The 16,234-nt window shown below is 54.2% G+C and overlaps 1 protein-coding gene across 1 annotated transcript; it reads left to right on the forward strand.

Moving 5' to 3' along the window:
- The first annotated feature begins 13,896 nt into the window (after positions 1–13,896).
- Positions 13,897–15,231, forward strand: DIRAS3 (DIRAS family GTPase 3). Its single transcript, XM_074264605.1, has one exon. It carries the CDS (start codon positions 14,071–14,073, stop codon positions 14,665–14,667), a length of 597 nt encoding a protein of 198 aa, XP_074120706.1. The 5' UTR covers positions 13,897–14,070; the 3' UTR covers positions 14,668–15,231.
- The last annotated feature ends 1,003 nt before the right edge of the window (positions 15,232–16,234 follow it).

Raw genomic sequence — 16,234 nt, forward strand, 5'->3', positions numbered from 1 at the left:
CGCTGGGAAATCGACTAGCTTTTTGGTCTTTGGCAAACCACCTCTGTCTCTGGGCCTCAGTTTCTCCATCTGTAAGAAGAAGGATTCAGACTAGGCAGTTTCTGGTCCCTTCTACCTCTGAGACTTCATTTGTTTTGTTTTTAGAATTCTGAATATATAAAAGTTGTTACTTTTGCTGCTGTTATTTGGGGTCACACTTTTGCCTAGAACTGGTTCCCTCTCTATGGAAGAAAAAAAAATAATTAGGTGGCTGCTGTCTCAAGGACACCCTGTAGCTAGAACTATGTTTATGATTATCATCAGAACTGAAAAAAAAGTTAGATACAAAGATCATTTGAAAGGTTTTTCCCCCCAGCAGTGTCTCAAAGCAGGGAGGAAAGGGAGAAAGAGATTAGAGAAGACCCTCATACATTGATTTTCATGAATTCACAGTGTTAGAGCAGGAAGAGAACAGGGTCCAACTTTGGTCAAATCCTTTAATTATCCAATAGGGAAAGAGAGAAGTAACTCCTCACAATTACTTAGGCAGTAAGCGGTCACATTGATCAGTAATTTAGGAAACTACAACATAGGGGATGAGAACAGATGCCCAGTTCTTTGGGTTCCTCCTGGGAAAGAACAAGATGGAAGCAGAAAAAAGGCCAAAATCCCACTTTAACAAGGTAGCAAGGGGAGGAAAAAAAAAAAGAAATGGGATGAGGAGGCAGAAAGCATAGGGGCAGGAGATGGGATGAAAAAGTTAGATAGGCAGCCTGGGGAAGAAGATGGGCAGGGAGAGAGACATGAATTAGAATCAGCAGCACTCAGCAGGGCTGGGAGGGACAAGAGTTCAGGGTCCCACTTTTATAGGCTGGAAGGGGCAAGGGAACAGAGTTATTCTTATCTGTAACACCTGGGTGAGTTTATTAATATATCCAAATCATCTCAAAGTTGTCAATAAAGCTTTAAAGTTTACACGAACGTGCCATTTCAAAATTCCCAGCATGCTTTGGCAATCTACTGGTCTTTTGGATCTTGTCTGATAGCACCCACAAAGCGTCCTTGGATTCCACTGATTCAGAATGTTACCAGGATGTGGTTTTGGTTACTAGATAATATAGTTTATGAATGACACCCTTTCAGTCTTTGGGAAAGTTGATATGAGCTTTCCAGATTCCCTTTGCGAGCCTCCTTCCTACTGTTTATACTGGTGACTTACAAGCTTACCGTGCCAACAAGAAGCAAGGAGAGCCAGGCAGGGCAACCAGACTCAGATCTTAACACTGTGGCAGGATCAGGATTTGAAGTCCAGACCTTTTACCCCAAATCTAGCCCTTTCTCTTTATAACCCAAGCTTAGATAAAAATTTGTGAGGTCTTTCCACAGAAGTGACCCTAGCTTTGGGCTAAAAGTAAAGCTTGGTGAGTGGGCAGGAGAACACCAAAGATTTTATAATTAATCCTACACCTCTAGTAACAGGTCATCAGGGTCTAGATCCTTCTCCTCCCATCCCATCCCCCAAGGGAAAAAAAGAAGACAAAACCCTTTTTAAATATGCATAGTTAAGTAGTCCCCAGATGTGTGTCTCATTCAGCCCGGAGTCCATGTTCTCTCTCTCTCAGGACTTAGGTCTCACTCTACATCATGGGGACTCTGGAATTGGGAGTGATCGTTGCCTCCATCTGGCTGTGGGCATCCCACAGCATCATGATTCCTCTGGAATTGTGACTGGTCATTGTTCAGCAAGAATTTATTAAGCTCTTCCTATGGGCTTGGAACTATGCTGAGCACCGGGGAAGGACACAAAGGCAAAAAACATCCCCTGCCCTCAAGAAGGCCAGCATGTGAGAAAGTGGGGCCACAGATGCATCCAGGGCAGATCCGCAGGGCGCAGATCTGCCTCCTCCCATGGGTGACAAGCTCTGTGTGTGGATGTGGGTGGCTGGGGGTGGGGAGCGTTGGGAGCAGTTTTCATGTTAAAGAGCACTGCCTTTGAGCCCACTCCCTTCTACCTCCGTTTGACACACTGGGAAGTCAGTTGACTGTCCAGGTTTGAATTCCCAACTTATTTTCTACCTGTGTTTCTTTGGGAAAGCCAGGTAGCCTTTTTATACCTCAGTTTCTTCATCAGTAAAGCGAGGGAGGGAGGACTGGATGGAGCTCAAGTTTCTTCCCACTCTAGATTCCGATCCCTCCCACCTCTAGATTCCTCCCTCCCTCCTGCACATGAATGGAGGGGCACCTGGCCCCCCTGCCTAAAAAAGGGGAAGAGGGGGAGATTCAGGACCTTCCTACCATGTAAGCTCCAGGATTCTGAGCCTGACAGTAATAATAGCTCCATCTTAGCTTTAGGCTTTTTATAGCAACAGGCTCTCAAACTGGGAGAAGGGAAACTCCTGGCTTGTGTGCCAGTGGTGGATAGGTGGCAGGGTTTGGTATTTGTCTGAATCTTATAGGGAGAAAAGAGGGCAGAGGCAGCTCTGCTGCCAGGGCATGGGGTGATGGGATCCGGAGGAGTTGCCTGGGCTCTCCTGGGAGATTCTTGCTGGCATTGTGTTTATGTGTCTGTCCCGGAGAGCTCCAGGAGTCCTGCTCGCTCACTGTGGTGCCCGGCCGCCCACGGGGGTTGCGTGGGCACCCTGGCTGGCTGGCTGGCTGGCGGGGGTGGGTTTGTTTTTCTCTGCCACGGAGAATCCCCACAGCTAGCTGGCTGGCTGTCCCTTTACCACTCTCCATGAATGGGACTGTTCCAATGGGTGGAAACCTGAATGAAAAAGAGAGACTCCAGTTTGCTCTGCTTTGCCAAGAGAGAGAGTAGAAGACGAAAGGAGGAGAGGAGAGGAAAGGAAAAGAGAAGAGAAGAGAGGAGACTGGAAAATATTTAGCATCAGCCTCAGCATCTGCCTCAACACCTGCCTCGGCAGCATCCTCGGTAGCATCTTCAACAGCATCCTTGGCTCCAACCTCAGCAGCAGCAGCAGCAGCAGCAGCATCCTCGGCTCCAGCCTCAGCAGCAGCATCCTCGGCTCCAGTCCTAGCAGCATCCTCGGCTCCAGCCTCAGCAGCAGCATCCTCGGCTCCAGCCTCAGCAGCAGCATCCTCGGCTCCAGCCTCAGCAGCAGCATCCTCGGCTCCAGCCTCAGCAGCAGCATCCTCGGCTCCAGCCTCAGCAGCAGCATCCTCGGCTCCAGCCTCAGCAGCAGCATCCTCGGCTCCAGCCTCAGCAGCAGCATCCTCGGCTCCAGCCTCAGCAGCAGCATCCTCGGCTCCAGCCTCAGCAGCTCTTCATTAGCCCCGTGGCCTCCCCATTCAAGACCCTCCAAACGGCCTCTCGGACCACCAGCACTCCCAGACTGCTGGGTGAGAGCCCCCTAGGCAGCTGCAAAGGCCTTTCTTGGCCCATCAGGCTGTTATTGCCAGGCTTTTCTGGGATTAAGGGAATCTAGGTTTGGGGGGGGAGTGGTCAGTCACTTTGAGGATTTGAATTTGAACCTAAGAAGTAGTAACTAGATAGATCTGCATTTGGGCCTTTGTTTCCTGGGGAGCATGGATGCTTCTGAGGATGGGAAAATCTTGTCTGGATTTTTCCCCCCTGGAAAGTGAGAAGGAAGAGCTTCCAGGAGGCAGATGGACTCCTGTTAGAGCTCCTCACCCCGAGGCTGGGCTAAGTAATCTCCGAAGTCCCTTGCAGCCCTCCTCCTGAAACGCTAGAGAGTAGACTGGAGGCAGGGCTGCAGCTCAGTGTTGGGTGCGTGCTTCTCAGGCTCCCCCTTCCCCCTGCTCAGGCTTGGATTCCCCAGGTCTCTGCTCCAGAAAAGGGGGTCCGTGTGGGCTCTCTGAGGAGCCTGTTCTGGGTTGGGGCTGACCGGACTTCTCAGCACATCCCGATACGCTGCCAGGCACGTCGTCTTTAAATAGTCCTCCTGCCGCCCCCTGTCCATTCCAGCTGTGCCGACAAGAAATGTGGCCTTTGATACGTGACTGGGCGTAGGGGAGGCGTGAAGCTGCTCGTGTTGTCACTGGGACCTGCTGTGAAGACTGGACAACAGGTCCCAGGAGCACAAATAATCACTAATCTGAGGGGCTTGAATTTTAAGGGAGCATCCTTGCATTCACCCCTCCTCCCATCCGACTGAGTATTATGGTCTTCCCTTAACACTAGAGGAAATTGAGCTAATTTGATGTGCCTGAGGTCCCGGATGGGAAGGAGGGGAGGGGAGCCTTCAGGTCCCATGCGAGTCCAGATTTCTGGCCTGGAGACAGAAGGAACCCCGGGGCAATCTAGTTCGACCAGGCTGCCGCAGAGAGATCTGCTCTACCATCTACCCAACAGTGGTCATCCGGTCAAATGAGTAAGTATTTATTAAGCGCCTACTGTATGTCAGGCACCAGGCCAAGAGGCAGGGGTGCAAATAAGACAAAGGGACAGTCACTGCGTTCAAGGAGCTCACAGGCTAATGGAGCTTGACCTCGGAAAGAGGGGAAACTTGGTACTGCCAGAGGCGGCCCATCCCGCTGCCCATTGGCTCTGTCAGGAATGTTTTTCGGACATTCCTGGTCCAGCCTTCAAGGCTAAACTGAATAGGTTGATTCCTTCTTCATAGAACAGCCATTCAAATATTAGAACACAGCTACTATCAAGCAGAAAACATTTATTAAACTCCTACTGCATGCCACCTGTCAGGGATCCTTCTAGAGACAAAACCAGGACTAGGGGAGACAGTATTTGCACATCGGAGTCTATGGAGCAGATTTGGGAGGAGACCTGGGATTTCACTGGCACAGGAACTTACAATGAGGAAACTGCCAGCCCGGGACAGCTCAGCTTAGAGTCTTGGGCAGTGGTTTAGGACACAGACACTTATCCAAGGTGATTCAGCAGAGCTTAAATGCAGGTCTTCCTGACCCAGGGACTGGTTCTCTAGCAGGGGCTGCCTCATGAATGATGGCTCATTGAAAAGCCCACAAGCATAATAATGGGAGTGCTTGAAGATTTCCAAAGCACTTCTCTCATTTGATCCACTCAATAATCCCTGGAGGTAGGCACTATTATTGTCCCCATTTTACAGATGAAGAAACTGAGGCAGACAGAGGTTAATTGATGTGCCCAGAGTCACACAGCTACAGAGTGTCTGAGACTGGATTTGAACCTGTTTCCTAGTCCAGACTCAAGCTCTGTCCACTCAGCTACCTAGCTGCCTCCAGGATAAACAGAGGTCGTGTGCCTTGGCCAGGATCACCCAGTAGGTGTCTGAGGCTGGATTCGAATGCCGGCTTCCCGACTCCATCCATTTTATTTTGCCACAGCATATCCCCACTGGGCTGAAATCAATGGCCAGAGTTTACATAATTATAACTTCAAATAGTGTGAATTCGAAGACGAAGACGTGCTTCCACTTTGGGAGATTCATTGTTCTCACTAAATCGGGACTGAGCTGTATGTGACGGGAGGAGGGAGTCTGAAGGGGAGGCAGAAGGCATATTGGGAAAGTCTTTAAATGTCAAATGGAGGCGTTTGTGTTTGATTCTACAGGAAACAAAGAGGCTCAGGAGCTTTGGGAGCGTGGAAGTGACTTGGTCAGACCCAAGTATGATTCTGGCAGCTGTGGGGAGGATGGTTTGGAGAGGGGAGAGGCTGGAGGCTGGGAGGCCAATGAAAAGGCTACTGCAGAGGTCTGGGTGAAAGGCAACAAGAGGGGCCCTAAGCAGGAGGCACCTTGCAGCGAGGCTTCGGAAGCTCGGCCACTGACCCAGACTTAGAACAGAAGGGTCTCGTGGCAAGAGGGAGTTCAGGACGACTCTTAGGAAGAGGGGAGGCTGGGGGAGCCCTCAGGGAAGGCCAGACGGTAGAAGAAGGGAGGAAAAGATAAGGAGCTTCATTTTGGACATGATGGATTTCAGATAGTCATTAGGACACGATGCTCAGGAGACAGAGCTGAGTTGGATGGAAAGATCCAGGAGCCATTGACGTGGAGATGAAAATTGACATAGAGATCTGGGAGCTGAAGAGATGAGAGAGGCGCACATAGAGAAGGAGAAAGGAGAGATAGAGACAGACAGAGAGAGATGAGAGACAGACAGAGATGGAGAAAGATAAGAGACAGAGAGAGAGAAACAAGAGAGACACAGAGAGAGAGAGAGAGAGAGAGAGAGAGAGAGAGAGAGACGAGAGACAGACAGAGATGGAGAAAGATAAGAGACAGAGAGAGAGAAACGAGAGACAGAGAGAGATGGAGAGAGACAAGAGACAGACAGAGATGGAGAAAGATAAGAGACAGAGAGAGAGAAACAAGAGAGAGAGAGAAATGAGAGAGAGAGAGAGAGAGAGACAGAGAGAGAGATGGAGAGAGAGAGAGAGAGACAGAGAGAGAGATGGAAAGACAGAGAGAGAGATGGAGAGAGATGGAGAGAGAGACAGAGAGAGAGAGAGACAGAGAGAGAGACAGAGACAGAGAGAGACAGAGACAGAGAGAGACAGAGACAGAGAGACAGAGAGAGAGAGAGAGAGAGAGAGAGAGAGAGAGAGAGAGAGAGAGAGAGAGAGAGAGAGAGAGAGGGACAGACAGAGATGGAGAAAGATAAGAGACAGAGAGACAGAGACAAAGGCAGAAGCAGACAGAATATTTAAAGAAAATATCAAATCAAACAATTCCAATTTGATGAATATTTATTAAGTATCTATTTTATGCCTGGTCACACACACACACACACACACACACACACACACAACCTGCCCTCAAGAATTTTGTATTTTACCAAGGAAGTTTACCATGAAACAGACAAGTCAATATGGCGTCACTTGGTGGTGGTGGTCGTGCGGGAGAAGTCAGTGGAGCACTAACAACCGGGGAAACACAACAAACCTTATGAAAGCAATGGTGATTTAACTGACCCTTGAAGGAGTTTTTACTGACTACCCTATGCTGCAAGCACTGGGCTAAGCACTGGAAATGCAAAGAGAAGGAAGGGTGCAGAGGCGATGGTCAATCAAGCAACTACAGTAATGCAGTACCTGCTGTGGCTCAGACACTGCTAGGAACTAGGAAAAGAGACAAAAATAAAGCCGTCCCTCTGCTCGGGTAACTCGGAGAGCCCCAGAGGCAGAAGACAAAGGGAAGAGTGGCAGTAGCTACGTGTGTGCTTGCGCAGAGTATAGCAGTGAGTAGAAAGTCCATTCCATAAAGGTATCTGGCAGGAGCCGGCAGGGGAGTCCAGGAAACCGCAAGTCAGCTTGGCTGGAACATGGAGTTTAGGATGGAGAATCATACACATTAAAGCTGGAAGATGGCCTAGAACCAGAAGTCTTTCGACATCAAGCTAAAAAATATGTATTTTTTCCTAGAAAGAATGGAAGCCATTGAAGTTTCTTGAGTAGTCTCCGGCAGTCAGTCACGGGATAGATAAATTGGGAAGGGGAGAGACTGGCATCAAGGAGAACAATTAGGAGGTGATAGAAATAGTCCGGAAAAGAGATAGCAAGGCTGTTAGCACAGCACCTGACACTTAGTAGGTGCTTAAATAAAAAGGCTGGTTGATGGGAGCGAGGGCGGTAGCTCTGTGTATAAAGAGAAGGGGATGGAAGAAATACGGTGGAGGAAGTCAAACCGGGGTGTGCTGCAGCCGGCGCGGCGGCAGTTGGTGCGGGCCTTCTCACGCAGGAGCAGGGCTTGGTTTGTTGTTTTGCTGGCTTAAACTTAAGATGATGGAGAAAGTGTGACTAATGCAGGTTAAACATATAAGTACCGAGAGCCTTTCTGGAGAGTCGGTTGTCAACAATTACCAGCATGACCCTGGTGGAAATGACACCATCTGGCAAGTGATTGGCTCTAGTGGCGAAGCCTAGATTGAACAGCCTCGGAGGACTCGCTTCTCCGGGCTGCTGGAGAGAGGCGGCGCTTCCACGGGGAGGTGTGGCACAGAACAGGGCATCCCAGGGAAGGGATGGCGTTCCAAGCGGCCCTCTGGTCCTCAAGCTTCCCCCCTGGGAAAGGAGGGAGGGAAAAGATGGAATCTGTGATTCTATAAGCTCTAGTCATATATGAGTCTATAAAAAACAAGGGACAAAGGATTGGGGGAGATGCAGCAGCCTTCATTTAGAGCAGGGGTTCTGCTATGGCCCCTGGGCCAGATGCGGCCACTGAGGACGTTGATGCGGCCCTCCGGGTTATGGCAAATGGGCCGAGGGGCGGAGGCAGAGCGTGAGCTTTTGTTTTTACTGTAGTCCGGCCTCCCACAGTCTGAGGGACAGTGAACTGGCCCCTGTTTAAAAAGCTTGAGGACCACTGGGCTACATGATACTTGAGATAGCCTTGAAGAAGACTAAGTTCCTAGAGATAGAAATGGGGAGGGAATTCATTGTCAATGCAGACGCTCGTAGCGGGAATGAAGTCCTGCGTATGAGGAACAGTCCAGAATGAAGAGATTGTCCGACTGGGAAGGAGGAAGAAAGTAGGTACAATAATAACGGGAGGTAGGAAAAGGGCAGGTTGAAATACTTCCAGACAAGCAAGTCTTTGCTGGCTCCTGGAAGTCACTTTGCATCACTCAAGTTCATTGTGCGGGAGTGATGGGGTCGGAGCTGCCTGCACCGTGGGAAACCACTCTGGAAGGTTTGATGGGGAGAGATGGAAGCCCGAGACCGACGAGAAGCCACCGTAATAGTCCCAGTCAGCGGGAGGAAGCTTTTCCGGGGGTTCTGGCTGTAGAGCCCGGCCCAAGTGCTAGGGAGGCTGCAGAAGTGACAAGACTGAATATCGGGGAGAGAGGAAGAAAAGGACAAAAGGGGTAAAAGATTGTGAACTCATGATCCCGGACAGGAAAGTTCAGAAGAAAAGGTGAGTGGAGGAACACTACACATATAAAACGAGTCCCATTTTGCACAGCTTGAGTCTGAGATGTTGCAGGGTGGCCCATCTAAGCCGCGTCTTCAGGCACCTGGTGATGTGAAAATGGGGCTGGCTGCGGCTGCGGGGGGCCGCCCCCCCCCTCCTCTCTGCTGACCAAGGGAGCTTCCTAAAGGAAGGCCCGGCCTCAGACCCTTCCCCCCCCCCCCCCCCCCGCCCTCAGGGCTCCGCAGAGCGCCGGTTTTCCTTTCCCTGCGGCCTCGGTCAAGTCTATCTCCCCCCCACACACACACCCGGTTTCATGGGCACAGAACGAGGAATCGCCCCCTTGTGACTCAGGCCCAAAGAAGTTTGTCCTTGTCACCGGGCCCGGAAAAGAGGGTGGGGGAGGGGGTCTGGTTCTTACCCCTCCCCAGGAGAGTGGGGGGGGTCTGGTCTTGTCCCCTCCTAGAAGAGAGAAGGGGGGGAGATGTGGGGGTGACAGAGACAGACAGAGAGACAGAGACACAGAGAGACAGAGACACAGAGAGACAGAGACACAGAGATAGACAGAGACACAGAGACAGAGACAGAGACACAGAGACAGAGACAGAGACACAGAGACAGAGACACAGAGACAGAGACAGAGACACAGAGACAGAGACAGAGACACAGAGACAGAGACACAGAGACAGAGACACAGAGACAGAGACACAGAGACACAGACACAGAGAGACAGAGACACAGAGAGACAGAGACACAGAGAGACAGAGACACAGAGATAGACAGAGACACAGAGATAGACAGAGACACAGACACAGAGACACAGACACAGAGACACAGACACAGAGACAGAGACACAGAGACAGAGACACAGAGAGAGACACAGAGAGAGACAGAGACAGACAGAGACAGAGACAGAAAGACAGAGACAGAAACACAGAGAGAGACAGACACAGAGACAGAGAGACAGAGACAGAGAGAGACAGAGAGACAGAGACACAGAGAGAGACAGAGACACAGAGAGAGACAGAGACACACACAGAGAGAGACAGAGCCAGACACAGAGGCAGAAACAGAGACAGACGGGGGGAGGGGGGGAGGGGGAGGAGAGTCTTATTTTTGCCCCCACACAAGAGACTGCAGGGAAAGGAGTCCCTTATTCTTGTCTCTCCTCTAGAGAGAGAGTCTATGCGGGTATGGGGGGAGGGGTGTCTTTTTCTTGTCCCTCCCCAAGAGAGGGGGAGGGAGGGAGGGTCTTAATCCTCCCTAGTTCTCAAGCTTCTGCCAAGGGCTTGGGCGCATGCGCAAACCTGCTAACCAGCTAGCTCAGACACGCATGCGCAATTCCAGTTTAAACCAGTATAAACCTTCCACTGCAAACATTCCGACTAACTCAAGACGTATAATTTATCTTGGAGAGTCTGCGGTAATCTCGCGATATTGAACGCGAAAGGCCCTGTTGCCAAGCTCGCTGCCCCCCTCCCCAAAGAATTATATAATTGTATACCTCCAACATGGGGGGGCGGGGGGAGCTCCGCCCCCCGAGCGCCACAGAAGCCCAGAGCCTTCCTATAGGCCGGATTCAGGCGGCCCTAGCAACGGAGAGAGGGGGTGGGCGGAACTTGGTTACTTCCTTTCGGTGATTGGACGAGCAGCCAGCCCTGGAAAAGCGGAATGGGCCGGGATTGGCCGGGCAGTGCGAGGCTCCGTCGGACCGCGCCGTGATTGGCCGGAGGCGGGCAGGGCGTTTGGCCGGGGAGCTGTGTCTCTGCAAGGCTGTGCTATGGCTCGCTCCCCATCCCTGGGCCCCTCCACGCGTGCCGCTGAGTGGGGAGGAGAAGATCCCGCCGCCGTTCTGCCCCCCAGACGCATGTTACACAACCTCACCTGGACCCTCCCTGCGGTGGCCGGAGTCTGCCGCACGTCCCGCCCCCCCCACCGCCCCGGGCCTCTGCTCCCAGCCCGCTCCCGCTCCCTCCTCCTCCGCCCCCTCCGCCCCCTCCCTCCTCCCCCCTCCTCTCCCTCCTCGCCTCCCTCCGCGCTCCCCCTCCCTCCGTGCCCACTAACCCTGAGCCCTCCTCTTCTCCTCTCCCTCTATCCCGCTCCACTTGGTGATCTCATCAGCTCGAATGGATCTAATTATCCTCCCCATGCTCGTGGTTCTCAAATCTGTTTATCCGCCCCAACCTCCCCAGACTTGCCTCTCCGGTGCAGCTCAGACATCTTGGAATGGAGGCCCCGGGCAGCCCCCCCGCTCTCCCCCGCAGCCCCTGCAAACTTGCCGGCTCCGCAGTCCCCGCTCCCGCCCGGGGCATCGCCGCCTCCCTCTCCCTCCCCAGGCCGTTACCAAGGACTGTTGCTTTCACCTTGACAACATCTCTCCAATCTGCTCCCTCTCGGATGCTGCCACACCCTGGAGCCCGGCTCCATCGCCGCGGCCTGGACTGCCGCACCGGCCTCGGGGGGCCGCCCCCGCCCCCGGCCTCCCCTCCCCCTCCCGCCCGCGGGCCCTTCCCGAAGCTTCGCCGCCCCCTGCCCCTCACACCCCGGCGGCCGCCCGGACAGCCCCCCCGCACTCGGAGCCCCCCCCCGGCCCCACCCAAACTTTGCAGCTTCCCCAGGGACCGGGCCTCCTCGCTGCCTCCACCCCTCGCAGTCCAGCGCTTTCCATGGTCCTGATCCCGGGCTCCCCCTTCTCAGCCCTGCTTCCCGGGCTTTCAGTCCCAGCCGAGATCCCCTCCTGCGGGGGCCTGCCCCGTCCCCCCCATCCCAGCGCCTTGCCTCCGGAGCCTGTGAGAACACAGCTGTCTGCCTGTGGTCTCCCCTGAGGCGTGTGAACGCCCCAGGAGCGGCCCGTTGGCTTTCTCTGTAGAGAATACAGTAGGCACTTAATAAATGCTTATGGACTGGCTTTTCCCCCGGAAATTCATTCTGCCCCTGTGCTCCCCTGCCTCTGGTGCCTTCTTCCAGAAAGTCCATTTTAAGAAGAAGGCTTGGGCCAGGTAGTGCTTTCCAAACTTTACTCCTGTCTCAGGAGACTTTTCCCACCATTCCGCCAGTGAATCTTGCTCCCTCCTCCCCTCAAATCCTTCCTTTTGGGTGTTACCTTCCCCCACTGGAAGGGAAGCTTTCTGAGGGCAAGACCTGTCTTTCTTTTTTCTTATATTCATATTCTTGACATTCAGTACAGTGCTTGGCATTTAGTAAGTGCTTAATAAGTGCTTATTGACCATGTGCTAGGTAGGCACTGTGCTGAGTGCTGGTATTACAAATGCAAGCCGATCACTTTCATTTTTACAAAGTACTTTTTGTGCATGATCTTGTTTGGTCCTCAAAACAATCTTGGAATTTAGGTGTTTTTTTAAAACTCTCTATTGCTGACAAGGAAACAGGTTGAAAAACTAAATGCCTTGTCTGGGAACGTATAGCCAGCCTGTGTCAAAAGCATGACTTGAATTCAGGCCTCTGAGCTCCAGTGCTGCACTGAGACCTGCCTCCTCCCAGTCCCTCACCTCTGGTTTCCTTGGCTTCCTTCAGGATTCTGAAGCTCAGCTGCTCTAGGAAGGCTTTCTATTTCCCTCCTCTTCTGCTTTCTGCAGCTTGCTTTCCATCTCCTCTGAAAATGTCTCCTAGGTGCTTTGGCTTTGACATCAGGGATGTTCAGGAGCATTCATATTTACATAAAGATCCCTTCAGTCTCCAGCTTGTGAGATTATTTATATTGTTGTCTCTGTGCTGATTTTGTTAACTATCTCCCAATTACCTTTTAGTCTGGGGCTGTCTCTTCTCTGCCAGGCTGTGGGGCTGCCATGGCCTGCAGGCTGTGTGATAGCTTAGATCTCTGTGTTCTCTTCTCCAGGGGAGTGGAAGCTTCTTGAAGGCAGAGATCATGCACTTGCCCCTCTCTCTGCATCCTCAGCTTGCCACAGGATGCTGAATAAATACATTCTTGTTTACTACCTCCCACCATTTGACTAGCTCACTGATTTTGCTTTCTAAGTACAATATGATCCAGGAACTATAGAGACCAGTCTGCTCACTGGATCTGGGAATCTCAGGGCTGTAGAAGTGTCCGATTCAAGATCTGGGGACTTTGGGATTACCCAAATCAGGAGAGGCAGAGGTGCTGCTTAATCTCACCACCCTCCCTCCTGAAGACAATGTACACTTCTCAAAGGCAGGAACTTTACATTGGATATTTATGTTCCCGGGGCTTAGTACAAACTCTGACCCAGAGAGATGCCCACTAAATGCTTGTTGATTGTGTGGGGTTGCAGTGGGGGGTCTGAGCCTTAGAAATGTGGAGTTCATCTGTAGAGACCGGGAGGGGGAGGGGGGGATCTGCAAGAGAAAAGGGTGGAAACCTTGTCTGGCAGGAGCTTAAGGAGCAGGGGGAGGGAGGGAAAGGGGAATTTCTCCCTGCAGATCTTCCATCTTGCCCCTCAGCTGAGTGAGGAGCTGTGTGGCTGGAGGGAGGGGATGGTGACTGGCCAGTCTGCCTGGAGATTTGCAGGGGGGGGGGGAATACACTGAGCCTGTCTGAGGGATTGATATTAGATCAATGATCTAAAGCTGCAGGGAACTCCTAAATCATCCAGTCCCCAAGCCCCCATCGGGATCAGGAAACTGAGTTTCAGAGAGGATAAACACTTTGCCCAAGGTCACACAGCCAGTGGAAGAGCCGAGGTCTGAATCCTCTGCCTCCTCCAGATCCAGCCCTCTCTTCCCAATAATCCTCGCTGCCAGCCCCCCCTCCCCACTGGCCCTCCCTTCCCCAAACCCCAGGGTCCCCAGCTAGACCGGCCATTAGCTATGGGAGATTTGCAAAGCTGGGAAAGGGGAGGGGGCAGGTCTTAAATGCCATCCAGAAGCTGCCCCCCCCCATCCTAAGCCCGCCATGTCTTCCAGATGCCTGTTTATGCCGTTTTGGCTTTTTTCCGGGGGGAGGGGGCGCAGAGCTCGCTGGTGGGAGGGGGGGCTCCGTCAGGGGCAGATGATAGGACAAGTTTGAGTGAGCAATTGCCTCTCTCCGTTCGTCTCCTCCTCCCCGGCCGTCTCGCCGCTTCCCCACTGGCCAGGTAAACACCGAAGCTGAGTGGGCAAAGCTGCCCCCCTCCCAGCCGTGCCCCACCCCCGAGTGGAGATTGCAGCCAGCATCCTCTCTCTCACTCCGGGCTCGCCTTCTCAGCGCACAGCAGCAGGATAGCAGCGGCGGCGGCGGCAGCTCCTCTTCTCACTCCCTCCAGCTCCCAGCCAAGCTTCCGAGATGCCGGAGCAGAGCAACGACTACCGAGTGGTGGTGTTCGGGGCCGCCGGAGTGGGCAAGAGTTCGCTGGTGCTGCGGTTCGTGCGGGGCACTTTCCGGGAGACCTACGTGCCCACCATCGAGGACACCTACCGCCAAGTCATCTGCTGCGAGAAGAGCGTCTGCACCCTCCAGATCACCGACACAACAGGTAGTCACCAGTTCCCGGCCATGCAGAGGCTGTCCATCTCCAAGGGGCACGCCTTCATCCTGGTCTACTCCGTCACCAGCAAGCAGTCCCTGGAAGACCTGCTGCCCATCTACGAGCAGATCCGCCAGATCAAGGGCGACGTGCAGAAGGTGCCCATCATGCTGGTGGGCAACAAGACCGACGAGGACCAGCGCGAGCTGCAGGCCAGCGAGGGGGAGGCTCTGGCCAACAAGTGGAACTGCTCCTTCATGGAGACCTCGGCCAAGAACAACTCCAACGTGCAGGAGCTCTTCGAGGAGCTGCTCAACCTGGAGAAGCGGAGGCCCGTGTGTCTACAGGTGGACGGCAAGAAAGCCAAGGCGCCCACCCGCGCCGCCCGCCTGCGAGGCAAGTGCTGCCTCATGTGAGCCCGGGGGGGCGCCGAGCGGGCCCCTCGCTCCCCTTGCATGGTGTCTGTCGTAGGGGCACGGGCCGCTCCTCCCCGGTGGCCAAGGCCACCCACAGCATTAGCGATGGTTCGGATGGGGACTCTCAGCTCGTGGTTCATGCTCTAAAACAACAACAACAACAACAACAACACCGAATGGGTACGAACTCATGTCCTTTGGGGGTGGGGGGAAGGAAGCCCAAGATGTCACCCACACGCTAACCATTTATTCGAGGGGGAGGGATCCGAGACTCTATTGACCAAAAGCAATTCCAGGAAATCACCGCGACCTCCGGCGTTCACCGTGTCCAAGCATTCTGAACTTTGGAAGACAAATTTGCCCCCGATAGCCACCGATTTGACTCCAAAGTCCGGGACGTGTTCCGAATCGTGTCCTCGCCCCCCCTTTTATAAGCCACGAGCCCCCTTGTTTCTAAGCGCTCGCGATCGTTTGCTCGCCAAACCCTAACCCGCCTAGGCTGTAGCTGTTCCTGGGGCCCCGGCTCCAGAATTCCCCTGGCTTAAATGGGCTCGGAAGTCGGAAGACGTGGAGGTGCAGGCAGCTGAGCTCGCTCGACGGGCGGCTCGGGGGGGGAGGGGGGAGACTCGCTTACCAAAGAGGGGCTAGGTGTTTCCGAAATAAACTTCCCCGCGCCGTGTGTGTGTCCGTGTGTCCTGTGTCGCTCAGCAGCTTCGAGGCATGTGCCAGTGATTCCCCACTAAGTGTGACTTATTAAAGCTCTCCTTGCATGGAATCTCCCGTGGACTCGTGTGTTTTTTCTCGACAGCGTGGGACTTCGCTGCATTTGCCAGGGCAGCCCTGAAATGAGCCCTGGCTCGGGGCCCGGGGAGGGAGGGAGGCGGAGGAGGGAGCGGGAGGGAGGGCGGCTGGGGAGCGGGAGGGCGGGCGCGAGCCCCCTCTCCCTCCGGCGCTGGGGATGGGAGCGGATCTCGCGGGCCCCCTGCAATGCAGGGGTGGCTGGGCTCCTGCCACCCCCCCCCCGGCCGCCGGTCCCGACCGGGCCGAGCCGGAGGCGGCCGCGCGGCGCTCTAGGAACGCCAGCTCCGGAGTTCCTCCGCTTCGGCGCTCGGCTTTTTCAGACGAGGAAACTAAGTCCCGCCTGCCCCCAGGTAGGGCGGATGGTGAGTAGCCGACCCCTCCGGGCCGCAGCCCCGCCCCCACCCCAGGCCCATTGACACCTCAGTCCCTCAGAACCCAATCCCGACTCCCCGAAGACGTCTCGGAGCGAGCGCCCCGGCGGCGGCGGCGGCGGCGGCGGCGGCAACAACAACCGCGATGGGCCGGTCCCGGGAGCGCCGGACTGCACCTGCAGCCTCCCAAGTGCTGGCGACGGCGCGAGCGTTTGCTGCAACGCCGGAGGGCCTCTCCGGAGGCAGGGGGGAGCCCCGGGCCACCTTAAGGGGGCTACCTTAAGAGAAGCAGCCGACTAGAATGACTAGAGAACAGGCCTCCCCCAGAGCCAGGCAGACCTGCAGCTAAGTCCCTGTCTGACACGCACCGGCCCGGGGACCCCGGGCCACTAGGG

This window comes from Sminthopsis crassicaudata, chromosome 4 (assembly GCF_048593235.1).
Source record: "Sminthopsis crassicaudata isolate SCR6 chromosome 4, ASM4859323v1, whole genome shotgun sequence".
Taxonomy (NCBI): domain Eukaryota; kingdom Metazoa; phylum Chordata; class Mammalia; order Dasyuromorphia; family Dasyuridae; genus Sminthopsis; species Sminthopsis crassicaudata.

Coding starts and splice junctions, on each gene's coding strand:
- DIRAS3 (XM_074264605.1), top strand. CDS start 14,071: ATGCCGGAGCAGAGCAACGACTACCGAGTGGTGGTGTTCGGGGCCGCC.